General features: G+C 42.2%; 1 protein-coding gene across 1 annotated transcript; it reads left to right on the plus strand.

The window, feature by feature from the left end:
* Positions 1 to 1,767: 1,767 nt before the first annotated feature.
* On the plus strand, positions 1,768 to 17,512 carry pudp (pseudouridine 5'-phosphatase). Its single transcript, NM_001141007.1, has 4 exons — positions 1,768 to 1,900; positions 2,537 to 2,755; positions 4,714 to 4,943; positions 16,725 to 17,512. The coding sequence occupies exons 1-4, from the start codon at positions 1,834 to 1,836 to the stop codon at positions 16,899 to 16,901; spliced, it is 693 nt and encodes a 230-aa protein (NP_001134479.1). The 5' UTR covers positions 1,768 to 1,833; the 3' UTR covers positions 16,902 to 17,512.
* The last annotated feature ends 1,029 nt before the right edge of the window (positions 17,513 to 18,541 follow it).

Consider the following 18,541-nt stretch of genomic DNA (forward strand, 5'->3'; position numbering starts at 1 on the left):
CTGTCGAGGTGAATGGGGGCATGTTCCCTCTGCTGTCTCATCAGGTCCATAATCAGCTCCTTCTTTTATTTTCCTGGCACCACTCCACCAGAGCCCTCACCTCCTCCCTGTAGGCTGTCTCGTCATTGTTGCTAATCAGGCCTACCACTGTTGTGTCGTCTGCAAACTTGATGATTGAGTCGGAGACGTTCGTGGCCACGCAGTCATGGGTGAACAGGGACTACAGGAGGGGGCTGGGCAAGCACCCTTGTGATGCCCCAGCGTAGCGGAGGTGTTGTTGCCTACCTTTACCACCTGGGGTTGGCCTGTCAGGTCCAGTCAGGGTTTTTCCTCTGCATTAGAGTAAACTACCTCTGAATTTTTTACCTCTACTATGGTTTCATGCCTGGCCTTTGCTGAACACTTACTCCTCAAGGATATGGCTGTGTTCGTGTTCGCAATAGGTCCTCTGCTTAGCTCCCCCAGAGAAAACTCTATTGATCTTAGCTGCTGAATTTGCATTTCAGTTCACTTTTCCTCATTTAAAAGGGTGATGGCAAATATCTCGCAGAGGCCAAAACATGACAGGGGAATTGCAGCGAAGGTTGATACCAATCAGTCGCCCAAAATTAATGAGCTTATCAGCATAATGTAAATAGTGCAGATGTTAATTGCTTAAGACCTTCCCCTTCTATGCAAGTGTCATGTTTGTATCTGCAAGGTAATACAATGATTAGATAAATACAATTAACTTCAGTCTAAAATGTAGGCCTATACTAATTTCTGTGAGAAAAAAGTGGCAATTTAGTTTTACTGGCCTATAACTGTATAACATAAGGCTATAAAGAGTATCAAATGGTATGATTGCAATATATTAGGTGTTCAGCTAGCCTATATCTATTGATGGTTTGCTTTAGGGGTGGTGTGCTTTAGGATTGTCTCTGATAGTCTAATGAAGGCTAGGCCTTGTGATGATGAGCCAATGATGGCCAGAAAAGGTGCATAGTAATTTACCTTTAGTTTAAAAAATATATATTCTCAATATGAAAGTACAGTTTCCAAAACTGTATCACAAGCGAGGATTATTAACGTGTAGACAGAGCGCTGGGACTGTACACATTGGCGGTGCCATCGTGGGTGATGAACGAAAGTTATCCTGGCCTCCCCAGAGCGTCACCACATAATGCTCAATCCTTTTTTATAACACTATGCTAATTAATTAATTAATTAAATGAAAATATAGCCAATATTTGATATTTTAAATGCTGCCTACAAATAAATATTGACAAGTGAAAAGTAGGCCTACATTCATCAGTTTACATCAATGGTTTAGGTCCAACACTGCTTGTCTGTTTGAATCAACATTTAAGAACAATATGTTGTATGTGAAGTTATCTAAAAAATTAACAAATACATACATGTGTTTTAAATGTAGCAAATCACATTTAGATTAGGTCTACATTTCTCTAGATAAGTGGGATATTATGAGACTAATTCTTCTAAGTGAATAGGCAGAAGTGGGTTCTGAGCATAAAACTACCTTGCCCATCAGCCATTGCAAAATCTTGGCCGACTAAAGAATCACCATTTACTTGCGACAGCGTCATTTTCGTACATTTAAATTGTGAGATTACTAAATAATTTTGATATTGTGTAATGTAAACAGGTTTATCTACGTTCTAGAAATTAATAAAATCATACATTTAGTTTGCTACTTGATAGTTAACTTGGCACTGAGACTTTGGTACCAGTTGTCCATCTTCCTACTAACTATAGCTAACGTTAGCTTGCTAGCTAGCTGGTTCATTGATTTGAAGATTGGTTTTTGTCGTGGTGTTGGCAGCTACTGTAATTATGTCTACACAATCGAGTTTTAAACCGGTGACCCATGTTCTTTTCGACATGGATGGATTATTATTAGGTTATAAATATACACTTTCTATTTGCATTTCAAACGATGGAATTACATGCTGGAACAAATGTGACACGAGGCCTAGCATTCAGTAACAGCTCATTCATTCATATGTGTCAACCATGGTGAAGCTAAATGAACAGTAACGTTTGCTAGCTATCTGTAAAGGAATCTTTCTACAACCATAACATTGGCTAATCATTTCCATTTGGTGTCTTGCATAGTCTTCTGAATGTCGTGATTTAAAGCTAGAATCCTTAGTTAAAAGCCTCTGTTTCAGTAAAAAGCTGAGCGGATGTGTGTGGATAAATATAACCACTCAAATTCATAGAGATATGAGTGCACGAGAACTGACCAACCATGATATCAAAATTATAGATTTAACCATGTTTTGAAGCTATACAGTTTGTTTACATGTTGTTCTTTACAACAATTGTTTATCATTTGGGTTCTGATGGGGAAAGACAGTTGAACTAAGCTCATGAGGCATTTATTAGTTCTATTCATCAAGAATCAATGGGTATATATCATTAATTTATATGTCCAAAACTTGATGTAGCAACTAAGGATTTTAGCTTTAAGTTAAACATGTGTGGTGATAACATAGCTATCTAACTTTTATTTTGCTCTGTTTTGAACTTGCAGATACAGAGAGGCTGTACACGGTGGCATACCAGGAAGTATGCGACCGGTTTGGAAAGAAATACACCTGGGATGTGAAGTCTTCTGTGATGGGGAAGAAAGCTATGGAGGCTTCCACCATTATACGAGACTCACTAGAACTACCAATGACACCAGAGGAACTTCTCAGTGAGACTAGAAAAATACAGGAGAAGATATTTCCTTCAGCTCAATTGATGCAAGGTAGCTAAGTGGTGTGTGTGTGTGTGAGATATGTAGTGTGGTATAGCTTTCATAGTTACCATAACATGAACAAAATAATTGATTCTCACCTATGAAATATCAGTCTCTGAGTTTATTGACAAACAAACTTTAATCCCATGTTTTCATTACTGTGTGTGTGTCCTGTATCGGTAGGAAGACTCTACACTACAGACTGTCAATATTCAGAGTGCTAGTGCCCCCAAACTCAACTCTGGACCTTTGAAGCCAGTTCCACTGCATTCTTTTAATTGTTCCCATCTAAATCAGGAGCAAATTTAGGCCAGGGACACAAGGTGTGTGCAATTAATTATCAGGTAGAATAGAAGACCAGCCGGCTCTGGACCTCATAGCTTAAGTTGAGTACCCATGCTATAGGGCATGAGGCAGAGGGAGTGTGATCCTGGATTTGAACTGGGCTCAATTTGTTTGGATTTGTTAGTATTTACTGTGTGTAGGACAAACCAATGATGTGTACTGTACAGTACCAGTCAAAAGTTTGGGCACGCCTACTCATTCAAGGGTTTTTCTTTCATTTTTACTATTTTCTACATTGTCAAATTGTCAAAAATGTTCTACATTGGTCAAATAGCCCTTACACAGCCTGGAGGTGTGTTAGGTTGTTGTCCTGTTGAAAAACAAATGATAGTCGCAATAAGCGCAAACCAGATGGGATGGCGTATCGCTGCAAAATGCTGTGGTAACCCTGCTGGTTAAGTGTGCCTTGAATTCTAAATAAATCATTTACATTTTAGTCATATAGCAGACGCTCTTATCCAGAGCGACTTACAGTAGTGAATGCATACATTTCATGGATTTTATTTTATAAAAAAAAAAAATTGTACTCGCCCCCCGTGGGAATTGAACCCACAACCCTGGCGTTGCACACACCATGCTATACCAACTGAGCCACAGGGAAGCTGTGTCATCAGCAAAGCACCATCACACCTCCATGCTTCATGGTGGGAACCACACATGCAGAGATCTGTTCACCTACTCTCCGTCTCAAAGACACGGTGGTTGGAACCAAAAATCTCAAATTTGGACTCATCAGACCAAAGAACAGATTTCCACCGGTCTAATGTCCATTTCTCGTCTTTCTTGGCCCGAGCAAGTCTCTTCTTCTTATTGGTGTTCTTAACTATAGTAGTGGTTTCTTTGTAGCAATTCGACCATGAAGGCTTGATTCACACAGTCTCCTCTGAACAGTTGATGTTGAAATGTGTCTGTTACTTGAACTCTGTGAAGCATTTATTTGGGCTGCAAATTCTGAGGTACAGTTAACTCTAATGAACTTATCCTCTGCAGCAGAGGATAAGCAGAGGGTCTTCCTTTCCTGTGACGGTCCTCATGAGAGCCAGTTTCATCATAGCGCTTGATGGTTTTTACGACTGCACTTGAAAAAAACGTTCAAAGTTCTTGAATTCTTCCTTATTGACTGACCTTCATGTCTTAAAGTAATGATGGACTGTCGTTTCTCTTTGCTTATTTGAGCTGTTCTTGCCATAATATGGACTTGGTCTTTTACCAAATAGGGCTATCTTCTGTATACCACCCCTACCTTGTCACAACACAACTGATTGGCTCAAACACATTAAGAAGGAAAGAAATTCCACAAATGAACTTTTAACAAGGCACATGTGATAATTGAATTGCATTCAAGGTGACTATCTCATGAAGCTGGTTGAGAGAATGCCAAGAGTGTTCAAAGCTGTCATCAAGGCAAAGGGTGGCTACTTTGAACAATCTCAAATATAAAATATATTTAGATTTGCTTAACACTTTTTTGGTTTCTACATGATTCCATATGTATTATTTAAAATGTTTTATGTCTTCACTATTATTATACAATGTAGAAAATAGTAAAAATAAAGTGAAACCCTTGAATGAGTAGGTGTGTCCAAACTTTTGACTGGTACTGTTTGTCTGTGTGTAACCAGGAGTGGAGAATCTCGTCCACCATCTCCGTAAACACAATGTGCCCATCGCCGTAGCAACAAGCTCAGCAGGCCTGGCGTTCGAGATGAAGACCAGTCAGCACAAAGCCTTCTTTGACCTGTTCAGCCACATCGTCCTGGGGGATGACCCCGATGTGAAAAACAGCAAACCTCAGCCTGACTCCTTTTTGGTGTGTGCCAGCAGGTTCACTCCTCCTGCACCTCCGGCCACGGTAAGAGGGACAGGCGAGTGAGAGGGACAGTAGCCCACAGTGGGTAGTGGAGTAGACTATTGCCCTATTGTTGTTGCCTCATGAATAAATAAGCTAAGCATAAAATAACCAGCCACGATAAGAGGGACAGACCAGTAGACACGCTAACTCTCATTCACACCTAGTAATGTTGGAGGGGGAACGCAGCCCGAAGGTCACCAATTCTTACCAATCATGGCTCAGATGCTATAAATGATAGGAAGAGGGACAGGGTAGTGGACAGTGGGCTGGCACAACTTAGAATGCTGAAAAAGAGCAACCCCTAAAAGTTTTACACCAATTAATTTGTTAAGACGTTTTTTTCGTTTGTTACTTAGTATATTCGTTCATAGACTAATCATTGAGCAGATAAACGAAATTGTTTTTATAGGATCCTGGGGAATTGCATTTATACCTCCAAGAAAGTGGGTTAACTCTTAAGGCCATAACCAATTCTGTTGTTAGGAAGGTTACCAAGGCTAATGTCGTCCTGCCATGCTTCAATGCCCCAGCTTTCACCTGTTCCTAAGAAACGCCAAAGGAGTTATTATCAAGACACTGACTAACTGACTGATCGACTGTAGCAGATCCAAACCAGGCTATCGAAAGTGTAGGCCTTATTTATAGGACCCTGTGGACTTTCATTTATTTACACATCCAGAAAGCGAGGGAAATGATTAAGCCTATAACCGACTTCATACTCTCTCGTTCATTTCCATTTTCAATGCCAATGTTTTGGTTTATTGAGGGTAGCTGTAACAGATCTGTGTTGTCAACACCAGCCATGAAAACTCCCGCAACACTCCCACAACACTGAGGAACCACACTGTGTACATCCCGAATGGCACCCTATTCCCTTTTATAGTGCACTACATTTGACCAGGGCCCATAGTGCTAGTGCACTAAATAGGAAATAGGGTGCTACTTAGGATGTAGCCACTACCATGTTTAATCACCTTCCATGCCTGTTTTAGCAAACCCACCTATGAATATGTCTACAATCATTAGGGTTAGAAGACTACATAAATATTCAGTTAGTTTTACAGAGCGCTATCAAATGGAAAACCCGAAAGAGAGGTTAATAGCTTTGGATTTGTTGTTTTCCTTTTTGAGGTAAATGAATCTCCCTAACAGGTGCAGGGCTGTAGATTTTTCTGCAAATGGGTCTGCAGCAGCAGCAGCCTTTGTTAATTGTCGGCCTGCTTTTTTAATCTCGGTGGCTTCCAAACATCCCCAGTTAGGACTTGCGTTTTTCTTGATGAGCTGGAACTGCGGCTGAGAGGGGAATCGGTTTAGTGGAATAACGAATTATGATGGCTCCTCTCCTCTCTCCGTGACAGTTTTGCCTAAGCACAGAAAGAGAGAGAAGTAGGGAGGGAGGGGCAGAATGCGATTCAGGATTGCAAGGAGGAGAAAGGAGAAAGACAGAATGCAATAAAAAGAAAATGGGAGCGTGTATAAACATTGTGTTTGCAGCTTCTCTCCAACCACCAGATTAGTAGAAGCAGTGATGAATTTACAATGAGTTTAATTAATTGTAGTGAGGCATTTTACAGAAACTGCAGCGAAGACAGATGTAGGTGATACATTTGAGTTGTATTTTTTTTGTCCTTTCTTACCTCTAAAGTGTAAGCATTATTTTAAGCTTTCTCTACAACTGTACATCATTCAATCATGCAGTGAAATGTCAATCATTTTCTCAGGATGCATTTTTCTTCTGGTGCTTAAAAGTTTGCTGTTTATATCAACGTTATTGGGAGAGAGGTTTCCTGGAATACAGGCATGAAGTGGCGTGAGGCATTTTGAGGGCCATAATGATGCTATGCAACACTGCAGGTAATACGCCTGGCAGACTGCTTAAAACCGTCTCACAAGTAAGTAATGTGCCCAGCCCAGTACTCTGTCTCTATGGTGACCAAAGTGCAAGGAATTAGTCCTCCACCTCTTCCATTTTTCACTTTCTCCCCAGCACTAAAAAATACTGTGAGTGAGGGAGAAAGGGAGGGAGACCGAGGGAGATAGAGAAAAGGTTTTTACTAAAGGTGTGTGTGCTCAGCCTACCAACTAAGATTAATGAAACATGAAAAAGCTCTAGTTCATGTTCACATAGGCTGTGTCCCAAATGGCTCTGGTCAAAAGTAGTGCACTTTGTAGGGAATAGGGTGCAGTTTGGGACTTACGATGAAAGACAGGGAGAAAAGTAATCCAGCTACCATTAATCATAAATGACCTCACACCAAGGAAAGGTTTATAGCACCAAATACGGTACAATTAGGACATGAAACCTTATTTAAAAAGTGAGGCACCGAGATGTTTCAGAAAGACCCAATTGCTTCCCAAATGACAATATATTCCCTCTTCATGCACTATTTTTGACCACGGCCATAGGGCTCTGGGCAAAATGAGTACACTGTATAGGGAATAGGGTGCCATTTGGGACTAAGTCACAGAGAGACTCACACAGAGGGTGTAAAGAGTCAGTGCAGAGACAGTATTGGCTCCAGAGCTAGCCTATATAATGATGGTACAACAACACAATGCTGATTTAGGGACAGCCAGTCGCCTCAGCTACACCCCCGTATTTTATGGCCATTTCAACTATCAGGACCCAGTGGGCCTTTCTGCTGTGCAGATGCACCAACCACATAATAAAAGGTTAACTGCTGCTATAATCCCAAAATAGGCACATTATTCAATATTTCTCGACCATATAGTCAATTTCTTTCTTATATTCTTCAATTTAGCTATCACAGTGTCAACTGTGAAGCGTTTGTTGTGCCCAGTGTGTTTGGCACCGGTGGGTTGAAATGGTCAGGGACTAAAACAGGCTTGTTGATCTATCTATCTGAATAGTTAAGGCTGTGCTATTCTACAGCCCTAACGATGCTCCTTATGAACAGACAGTCCCATGTGCTTTGACGGAGAAGGTATATTTGAGCTTTGAAGTTCTCTGCAAAAAGATTATGGACACGGTGGTGCTTTAAGTGGTCAGAAGGTCAGTCCTTAATAGCAGTAGATGTAATACTGCTGGCCTTATACTCAGCAGTAGTGGGCTTGTTTGGGTTTTTATATCTAGTGCTGCATTTTAGTGGCCTAATATCCTATGAACTCCCGTTCATTTCAGAGACACAATATATTTTATTTGTTAAAGTCTTTTATGAGCACAGACTTCATGTTAGTGTTTCACGAAGCCTGTTGGGTCCTTTTCTGTCCACACCAAATCAGGAACGGGGAGAATACATTGTCAGCGAGTTTGTCTGAGTTTATGAGGAGCTTTAACAGTATTGATTACTCCTTTTTATTCTGTTGGAAAGAAATGCCAACACTGGCATGAAGATATAAGATTTACGGACAGACACTCGGTCAATGGGGATTTTTATAAGCTCCCAGGGAGTGTCACTGTCACAGCTGGTAGACAAGTTAAAGGCTATTTCCGGAAGGACTTTTCCACTGTAGTATCATGGTTTGTTAATCATTTTCTTATCTGGAAGGTAGTTGTGGAAGGTGGTGCGGGAGAGAATTGACTTCACTCAATCATCAATAGGTATGTCTTTACCTTGACCTTCTATTTTTGCCATTTCTAGATAATGTGACCCTTACCTATGGTTATTTATGAAGTCTACCTGTTCCATAGCCTGTATGTATCCTAAATCTTTCAAAACATAATCTCTCTCAACAGATTCAGGGCGCTCCGCGAGCACAGCGGCTGTTAGAAGAGACTATTCTAAACCTAGTCTTTTTGTCTGAGTAAAAGATGAAAACGTTGTCCCCACTCCTCAGACATCAAATGAAAGCTATTCTGCTCCTGTCTGCCATCTGGCCTAGAGTGACAAACCTCTCCATGTGTTTTTCCTTGGGTTGACCAAACCACTCATTAGCCTTGTGAATGCAGCCCTCTGGAGGCCAGTGGATTGCCCTGTTATGCATTTACACTGTGCCCTCCAGGGCTGCATCCCAAATGACACCCTATTCCCTTTATAGTGCACAACTTTTGAGTGCACTACAGATCCATATGGACCCTGGTTAAAAGTTGGGCACTATAAAGGGAATAGGGTGCCATTTAGGACCTCCGGATTTTTAAATGATGGCCTGCATTTCCTGTTTCCTATGTATAACAAAGTACCCCGTAGCACAGGTGATAAAACGTTACACATCCTGCAGTCAGCCTGCCCTGGGCTTAGAGATTGTTTAGAAGATGTAGCAGGCTATCTATCACTGTCTCTTCACTCACTCAACAACCCACTTTGCAGGCCCGAATATACACACTCGCACAAATCCTTACTGTGTGATGTTAGTTTCAAGTATTTTCTTGCTATGGTACCGTTCATCAAGTTTGAGAATGCATCAGTCTGAGACCGACTGTTCGATGAATGAGCACACTGCTGCACTACCTACCTTATTGCATTAAGCTCAGGCCAGAATGGCGTCGGAAAACAAAGCGAGAAGCAGAATGATATTTACAAAACGTCAACTGCTCTGATTAAATATTGAAGGGAAAGAGACGGTACAAACGCTGTTATTTTAGTGAATGGCTGTGTCATTGTGACAAGCACCGTCTTAAAGCCGTGCGAAAGTTAAGACACACGGGCACTCTGGTGTTGACATAGTTGGTTTGCCTTGTCGTGTCAGACGGTGACAAAAGCGACAAGTAAAGTAATATGTTAGAGCAGGGGATCAGCCTCTTTAGGATCTAACACCTGAGGAAAGAATTGAATGGATCACTGTCAAACAACTGTGGGTGTCAAAAGTCCATTCAAAATACGCAATTTTTATTTTTTTATCTCTCTTGATGTGTCCTTCCAGGAACATGAAAATGACACAGTAAAAGGGAGTATTTAGTAGTAGTATTTATTGGGATCCATACAGGAGAAAAAAAACACGACTAAAATAGATAATATACATAATCTGCCTCTGTCTCACGCTTCAGGAGCAGGAGATGTCTCCTGCCCGATGAGCCATTCTGGCTCAGACAAGCCAAGGCTTGTGCAAGGCCACCCACCTACATAATTCAATACATAACACAGTGTAAATTACAATACAAAATATATCAAAATGTCTCTCTTCACAGTCCCTTTTGGCGCCGTAAGGTGTTCTTCTATCTGTTTTTAAAAAAATCTGTTTTTATTGCTTTCTTGAGTTACCTGAGGTGGCGGAGAGTTCCATGTAGTCATGGCTCTATTAGTACTGTGCGTTTCCCAGCCTCTGTTTTGGACCTGGAGACTGAAGAGACTTCCTGGTTGCATGTCTTGTGTTGTACCGATGAGTGTCCGAACTGTGTGCCAACTGCTTGAACAGGCAGTTCAGTACGTTCAACACATCATTATCTTGCTACTTTGAGCTAGGAGAGATTGACATGCATGTTACTGACATTCGCCATCTGTGTACATCTAAATGCAAAATGTGCTGCTCTGTTCTGGACCGACTGTAATTTACCTATGTCCCTCTTTGTCGCACATGACCCCACAACTGGGCAGTAGTTCAGGTGCGACAAAGGCCTGTAGGACCTGTCTGGTCGACTGAGATGTCAAGAAAGCAGAGCAACATCTTATCATGGACAGACCTCTTCCCATTTGAGTAACTATTGAGTCTATATGATTTGACCATGATACTGTAGCTTGCTATCTAGGGTTACGGCCAGCAGTTTAGTCTCCTTAAGTTGCTTAATCGCCACATTATTCAATAATAGATCTGGAGGAGCTTTAGGGTTGAGTGAGTGATTTGTCTCATAAATGTTCCTTTTAGTTTTTTTGATATTTAGCACCAGCCTATTGCCAGATGCCCATTCTAAAACTGACTGGAGCTCTATGTTAAGGGTGTCAATTACTTATTTTACTGTCGTAGCCGACATACACTGAGTGTACAAAACATTAGGAACACCTACTCTTTCCATGACATACACTGACCAAGTGAATCCAGGTGAAAGGTATGATCCCTTATTGATGTCAACGACAAGCAGTGTAGATGAAGGGGAGGAGACAGGTTAAAGAAGGATTTTTAAGCCTTGAGACAATTGAGACATGGATTGTGTGCGTGCCATTCAGAGGGTGAATAGGCAAGACAAAATATTTAAGTGCTTTTGAATGGGTTATGGTAGTAGATGCCAGGCACACCGGTTTGCGTGTGTCAAGAACTGCAACGCTGCTGGGTTTTTCCACACTCAACATTTTCCCATGTGTATCAAGAATGATCCACGACCCAAAGGACATTGGAGTCATGGGCCAGCATCCTTGTGGAATGCTTTTGACACCTTGTATAGTCCTTGCCCTAACGAATTGAGGCTGTTCTGAGGGCAAAAGGGGGGATGCAACTCAATATTAGGAAGATGTTTAGAATGTTTTCTACACTCAATGTATATTCTATGGAAGGTCATTAATAGAAACAGAAATCAATGACCCAAGACGGCTGCCCTGCGGTACACTACACTCAACTGAATTTGCATTAGAGAGGCTTCAATAAAATAAAAAAACTGCGTTCTATTTGATGGGTAACTCTATCCATGACTGAGAGGATGCCAATCCCTAACACTTACAGTTGAAGTCGGAAGTTTACATACACTTAGGTTGGAGTCATTAACTCGTTTTTCAACCACCCCACAAAATTCTTGTTAACAAACTATAGTTTTGGCAAGTCGGTTAGGACATCTACTTCGTGCATGACACAAGTAATTGTTCAAATAAATGTTTACAGACAGATTATTTCACTTATAATTCACTGTATCACAATTCCAGTGGGTCAGACGTTTACATACACTAAGTTGACTGTGCCTTTAAACAGCTAGGAAAATTCCTGAAAATTATGTCATGGCTTTAGAAGCTTCTGATAGGCTAATTGACATAATTTGAGTCAATAAGAGGTGTACCTGTGGATGTATTTCAAGGCCTACCTTCAATCTCAGTGCCTCTTTGCTTGACATCATGGGAAAATCAAAAGTAAATCAGCCAAGACCTCCGAAAAAAAATTGTACACCTCCACAAGTCTGGTTCATCCTTGGGAGCAGTTTCCAAACACCTTGAAGGTACCACGTCATACCGCTCAAGAAGGAGACGCGTTCTGTCTCCTAGAGATGAGCGTACTTTGGTGCGAAAAGTGCAAATCAATCCCAGAACTTCAGCAAAGGACCTTGTGAAGATTCTGGAGGAAACCGCTACAAATGTATCTATATCCACAGTAAATCGAGTCTTATATCGACAGAACCTGAAAGGCCGCTCAGCAAGGAAGAAGCCACTGCTCCAAACCCGCCATGATGAAACAAAAATAGAACTGTTTGACTCTAAAGACCTTGCAAGACCTTAGGGAGGCTTGCAAGCCGAAGAACACCATCCCAACCGGGAAGCACGGGGGTGGCAGCATCATGTTGTGGGGGTGCTTTGCTGCAGGAGAGACTGGTGCACTTCACAAAATATATGGCATCATGAGGTAGGAAAATTATGTGGATATATTGAAGCAACATCTCAAGACATCAGTCAGGAAGTTAAAAGCTTGGTCGCAAATGGGTCAATGGACAATGACCCTATAGAAAATTTGTGGGCAGAAATGAAAAAGTGTGTGCGAGCAAGGAGGCCTACAAACCTGACTCAGTTACACCAGTTCTGTCAGGAGGAATGGGCCAAAATTATTGTGGGAAGCTTGTGGAAGGCTACCTGAAACATTTGACCCAAGTTAAACAATTTATAGGCAATGCTACCAAATACTAATTGAGTGTATGTTAACTTCTGACCCACTGGGAATGTGATGAAAGAAATAAAAGCTGAAATAAATCATTATCTCTGCTATTATTCTGACATTTCACATTCTTCAAATGAAGTGGTGATTCTAACTGACCTAAGACAGGGAATATTTACTATGATTAAATGTCAGGAATTGTGAAAAACTGAGTTCAAATGTATTTGGCTAAGGTGTATGTAAACTTCTGACTTCAACTGTAAGTGTTTTTTCAGCAATAGGTTTTGATCAATGATAGTCTATCAAAACACATCCCACAATCTTCTTACTGTCATTTTCTTTAAGCCAATCATCTGTCATTTGTCAGTGCCGAGCATGTTGAGTGCCCTTTCCTTTATGAATGCTGAAAGTATGTTGTTAATTTGTTTTCTGTAAAATAACGTCTGAGCCCCACTGTACCTTCCTCTCCTCATTCATCTGCTTGTAATTTGGTAGACCCAGCTTTATTTCCTAATTTCCCTGGTCCATGTGTATGTTATTGGGTCCATGTGTAGGTTGAGTGCGTATGGCGACCTGTGACCTACGGTTCTCTGCTTCTCCGTCTGGGCAAAGTGGCGCATCTGATGAGTTTTCCCCCAAGGACTGACCATGTTGCCAGGTCAAGTCTGCGTCACAGATCCAGACCCTGGTCTCTGTTTACAGTAGCATAAGCCTACTGTCTAGCAGCAAGCCAACGCACTTGTCTACCATAACATAGAGTCCATATGATTCCATCATATATTATACACTACGTGATCAAAAGTATGTGGACACCTACTCGTCGAACATCTCATTCCAAAATCATGCGCATTAATATGGAGTTGGTTCCCTCCTTTGCTGCTATAACAGCCTCCACTCTTCTGGGAAGACTTTCCACTAGATGTTGGAACGTTGCTGCGGGGACTTGCTTCCATCCAGCCGCGAGCATTAGTGAGGTCGGCGCTGATGTTGGGCGATTAGGCCTGGCTCGCAATCGGCGTTCCAATTCATCCCAAAGGTTGTTCGATGGGGTTGAGGTCAGGGCTCTGTGAAGGCTGGTCAAGTTCTTCCACACCGATCTCGACAAACCATTTCTGTATGGACCTCGCTTTGTGCAAGGGGGCATTTTCATGCTGACACAGGAAAGGGCCTTCCCCAAACTGTTGACACAAAGTTGGAAGCACAGAATCGTCCAAAATGTCATTGTATGCTGTAGCGTTAGGATTTCTGTTCACTGGAGCAAAGGGGCTTAGCCCGAACCATGGAAAAACAGCCCCATACCATTTATTCTTCCTCCACCAAATGTTACAGTTGGTACTATGCATTCTAGCAGGTAGCGTTCTCCTGGCATCCGCCAAACCCAGATTCATCCTTCACGCGAAAGAGTACGTCTCCACTGCTCCAGAGTCCAATGGTGCCAAGCTTTACACCACTCCAGCCGATGCTTGGCATTGCGCATGGTGATCTTAGGCTTGTGTGCGGCTGCTCGGCCATAGAAACCCATTTCATGAAGCTCCCGACGAACAGTTATTGTGCTGAAGTTGCTTTCCAGAGGCAGTTTAGAACTTGGTAGTGAGTGAGGACAGACAATTTTTTTGGACTTGGTGGTCCTGTTCTGTGAGCTTGTGTGGCCTACCACTTCGCGGCTGAGCCGTTGTTCCTCCCAGATGTTTCCACTTCACAATAACAGCACTTACAGTTGACCAGAACAGCTCTAGCAGGTGCGAAATTTGACAAACTGACTTTTTGGAAAGGTGACATCCTATAACGGTGCCATGTTGAAAGTCACTGAGCTCTTCAATGTTTGTATATGGAGATTGCATGGCTGTGTGCTCGATTTTATACACCTGTCAGCAACGGGTGTGGCTGAAATAGCCAAATCCTGTCCACATACTTTTGTGTATAAATAGTGTATCTGATTTAAATCACATAACATACATATGACTCAGTCACATAACATGCTGATAACATATGATTAACACTCATAACTGTCCATAGGATTCAATCCCATTCTCCAGTCCCAGTCTCTCTGAGGGAAACTTTTCTCTCCTTGTCCTAAGTGTCCTGTGATAGTCCTGTAAACAACTAAACGTCATGGTCTGTTCTGCTGAAATAGCTGCTGCTGGCTGCCAAGCAGGCTCTGGATCTGCTCCATAACAACACTATGCTCTGTTCTGTCATCTCCCCTTAATACACCGTTGTAAAGGGAGTGTGTGTGACGTGCTGCTGAGCTGGCTAATCACAGTAGTCTTGGCATCAGCCACTGTAGTCTGATGTGCGTCCCTAATGGCATCCTGTTCCCTACGTAGTGCACTACTTTTGAGACGAGCCTGGTCAAAAGCAGTGCACTATGTAGGGAATGGGGTGTCATTTGGGAGGTATCCACACACACACTGAGTCTCCCACTCTTCTTGTGTTGCGGCAGTGACTGCCTTGGGTACACTGTGAATACAGATTCAATTGGTTCTGATGAATGTTGCATGTGTTTGGGTGTATGCCTCGGGACTGGTTGTTAATCTTCCATGGGGCTGGCTGTTGGAGGCCTGCATGGCGAACGACTTCGGGTTCTCTGTCTGTTCTCCGTTCACTCTTCCCAATGCATGGTATAGCAGGCCTGTAGTTGAACAATAAAATATTGATTTTTGAAGCAAACTTCTATTGTCCTAACAATGAGTGGTAGAAAAGACCCTTGACCCTTTATAAGGCAAATCACCACCCCAATCTCTCTTTGTTGCTGTGACTTGTAGCCTGGTCACAGATCTGCTTGTGCCCTTGCAAACACCATTGCTCATTGTCAAGCCAAACATGTTTGGCATGACAAGGAGTTGGCATGATAGCACAAACAGACTGGCACTCAGGCTATGTGCCTTCCTCCTGAGCCAACATGGAGTCGCAGTGCATTTGAGTCCTGTTTCCCTCTCGTCCATTACAATGCAGCTATTGAACACTGATTAAAGGTTCATTTTCCAGGCTCATTGCCTAATTCAGACTCTTATTGCCCCTTGATTGGAAGCAACTATCTAGCTAGGGCCTCTCGGTAGCCTTGCTGCTCTGTGTTTCCATACTTACTGTCCCTCTGCTAGGCTACTTCTAGGCTGTGACATCACAAGAGTCAATTAGTCAAATCTTCTAAAGTCCTCGAGTCGGCTTCTATTGTTCCACCTGCGAACCCTTTATTAGGTTATTTTAGTTCCATTTGAGAATTAGTGAAGAGACTGACTGGTAGTTGTGGTTTAGGGCATTTCCAAAGCTGCTAGGTCAATCTGGTACAATTAAATTACATTGTCTGTCACCATTAGTGTGTGAGGTAAGTCAAAGGCACATTGGAGGGAAATCACGTAGAAGAAAGAACATTGCAGAAAATAGTGTAATTTTGTGATTATTTTGTGCACTCATTCAAATTATAGGGATTGATTGAACCTTGAGTTAGGTAGAGTGGTGGGAGACGTCTTTGGAGGGGGTGTTTTGTTTGAAAAGCCAGGAAGCGTAGCTATTGAGGTTCAAAAAGCGCAGGATGTCGGAAGTTCCCAATGAATTAAAGGGAAGCTCTGGTCACTCAGTTCTTTGTCCATTCTTCTCCACACTGCTTCCATATTGGCTTCTCATTTGTATGCTGGCTCTATTCATGCAGCTGTGACGCAAAGGTAAGAGTCCAAAGCATACTGTGGGTCACCTCACCTCAACACGAGTTCTTCAGTATGACAGCCTTCCTCTGCTCTGTTTTCTCCACCAGACACTGAGTTGCAGTTCATAGACATAGGCTTCTCAGTCCAAGACTTTGTGCTTTATGCTGTGCCAATAGACTGTACTGTTTTTATGTTGTGGTTGCATAATGAGGCATCATAAACCTTGTCATACTTCCTCTATTTAAAAAATGGATAACTTCTGGTACTTTGCCTTCAACCTCCTGTAGTGGACACACTAGGTTATAATACATAATTGACTGTATAGCAGAATTACATGAACCATTGTTCACTTCATTATGCCCCCATGTGAATTTATAAATCCTATTGTCTCCTTTCACTTTTTATTTAGCACTGTATGACATCCAGCACCTGCTTGTCTTGTTTCCTCTCTCAACAGTGCCTGGTGTTTGAGGATGCTCCTATGGGTGTTAAGGCCGGCCTGGCGGCTGGGATGCAGGTGGTCATGATCCCTGATGACAAACTGGACCGAGCCCTTACCCAGGAGGCCACACTGGTCCTGAGGACCATGGAGGACTTCAAACCAGAGATGTTCGGCCTGCCGGCCTATGACTGAGCTCCATCTCCGCTTCCTGCTCAGGGCTGAGAATCCACCCCTGCTTTTTACCCCCCATGTTCACCATTTAGCCTGATCAAAGCAATGTAATGATGCTAATCACAATGATCACAATGCTGATCCAAATTATGCAATGACGCTGAATTTGATTGTTACTTGGAACTGTGGTCAAGTTGTTGTTAGTCGAATATTAATATTTTTGCTTTGGCCAAATAGTGAGAACGGCTGAGAATAATGGTTGAATTGTCAACATAATGAGATGTAATTTTCTTGTCTGAACCTTTTACACAGGTTGGTATTGTAATTAACTCACTGCCGATCAGTTTGAAGGCTTTTATTGTGATATGGTGTGCATCCCAAATGGCACCCTATTCCCTACATAGTGCACTACTTTTGACCAGAGTCCAACACAGTCATTCTAGGTAAAGATGTATCCGTCTCTGAGTTAATGTCCTTGAACAGATTTCTTAACCAACTGCAGTTTAAGCTGTTCGATTCTCCCTCTTTTCCCTGCTTCATACCATTTGCCACTCTTCTTTGAGCGGGGCCTATTGAAATGCCAAATACACTTTTCCCAGCTTGGATGTGTAATCCAATAAAAATGGTGAGAGAAATCTTCAGCTCTTTCATCTTCACTCATGTTTGCCTCAGCAGTGCTGCTGGAATTCACATGTTCTCTCTTCCCTGAGAAAACCCCTGAAACGACTGAACACAGGAGTAGAGTTACTGAGAGCTAATGTAGAGCCCTGTTTCCTCATCTCCCTCAGGCTGTTGAAATAGGATTTCACTGCTGTAGTATCCTTCCATCCACTATACTTCTTCCCCCTCCCGGCCTCCATGCATCCCTGGCCTTTCATCCTCAACTTGGTCTAATCTCTGAGGCTTTTCCTCCTCTCCTCTTCATCACTCAGCCGTTTTACAAGTCATTTAGCCCCTCATGCCCTGAAGTGTGTGTGTGTGTGTGTGTGTGTGTGTGTGTGTGTGTGTGTGTGTGTGTGTGTGTGTGTGTGTGTGTGTGTGTGTGTGTGTGTGTGTGTGTGTGAGATTGTGTGAGATGTGTGTGTGTGAGATTGTGTGAATATCCACTGAGTGTACAAAACATTAGGGCCATGACAGACAGACCAGGTGAATGCTATGATCCCTTATTAATGTCAGTTGTTAAATCCACTTCAATCAGTGTAGCTAAAGGGGAGGAGACGAATTGAGACTATTCTGAGGGCAAAATGGGGTGCAACTCAATATTAGGAAGGTGTTCCCAATGTTTTTGTACACTCAGTGTATATGCATGTGTGTGTCTGTACATTATGCATGTATGGGTGTGTACTTACGCAATAAGTGTGATGGTGTTGGAACATTATGTCTGTAAAATGTAGTGAGATCAGGGTATGAATGGTACATAACGACCAATGCCATTTGCCACAGTCTAAAGGAGTTATATTTTGCTATTTGAAATGCATTTTCTTTGTATCAAATAAGTGATGACAGAGACATTTATTGCGGTAAATGGTAGAAGTAGCTCAGTGCAGATACAGTATTCACCAGTATTGTTGTAAAATGCACATGGAGTTACCAAGTGGGCATTCAACATGCATTTTCTATTGCGTTTCTGTGGAATACACTGAATAGTCCATCTCCCCATG

The sequence above is a fragment of the Salmo salar genome, chromosome ssa17 (genome assembly GCF_905237065.1).
Source record: "Salmo salar chromosome ssa17, Ssal_v3.1, whole genome shotgun sequence".
In the NCBI taxonomy this organism is placed as follows: Eukaryota; Metazoa; Chordata; class Actinopteri; order Salmoniformes; family Salmonidae; genus Salmo; species Salmo salar.

What these genes read in the sequence shown, in the direction of transcription:
- pudp (NM_001141007.1), top strand. Translation starts at nt 1,834, where the DNA reads ATGTCTACACAATCGAGTTTTAAACCGGTGACCCATGTTCTTTTCGAC. An exon ending in CATGGATGGATTATTATTAG is followed by an intron (nt 1,901 to 2,536) that starts GTTATAAATATA and finishes TTGAACTTGCAG; the next exon opens with ATACAGAGAGGCTGTACACG. An exon ending in TTCAGCTCAATTGATGCAAG is followed by an intron (nt 2,756 to 4,713) that starts GTAGCTAAGTGG and finishes GTGTGTAACCAG; the next exon opens with GAGTGGAGAATCTCGTCCAC.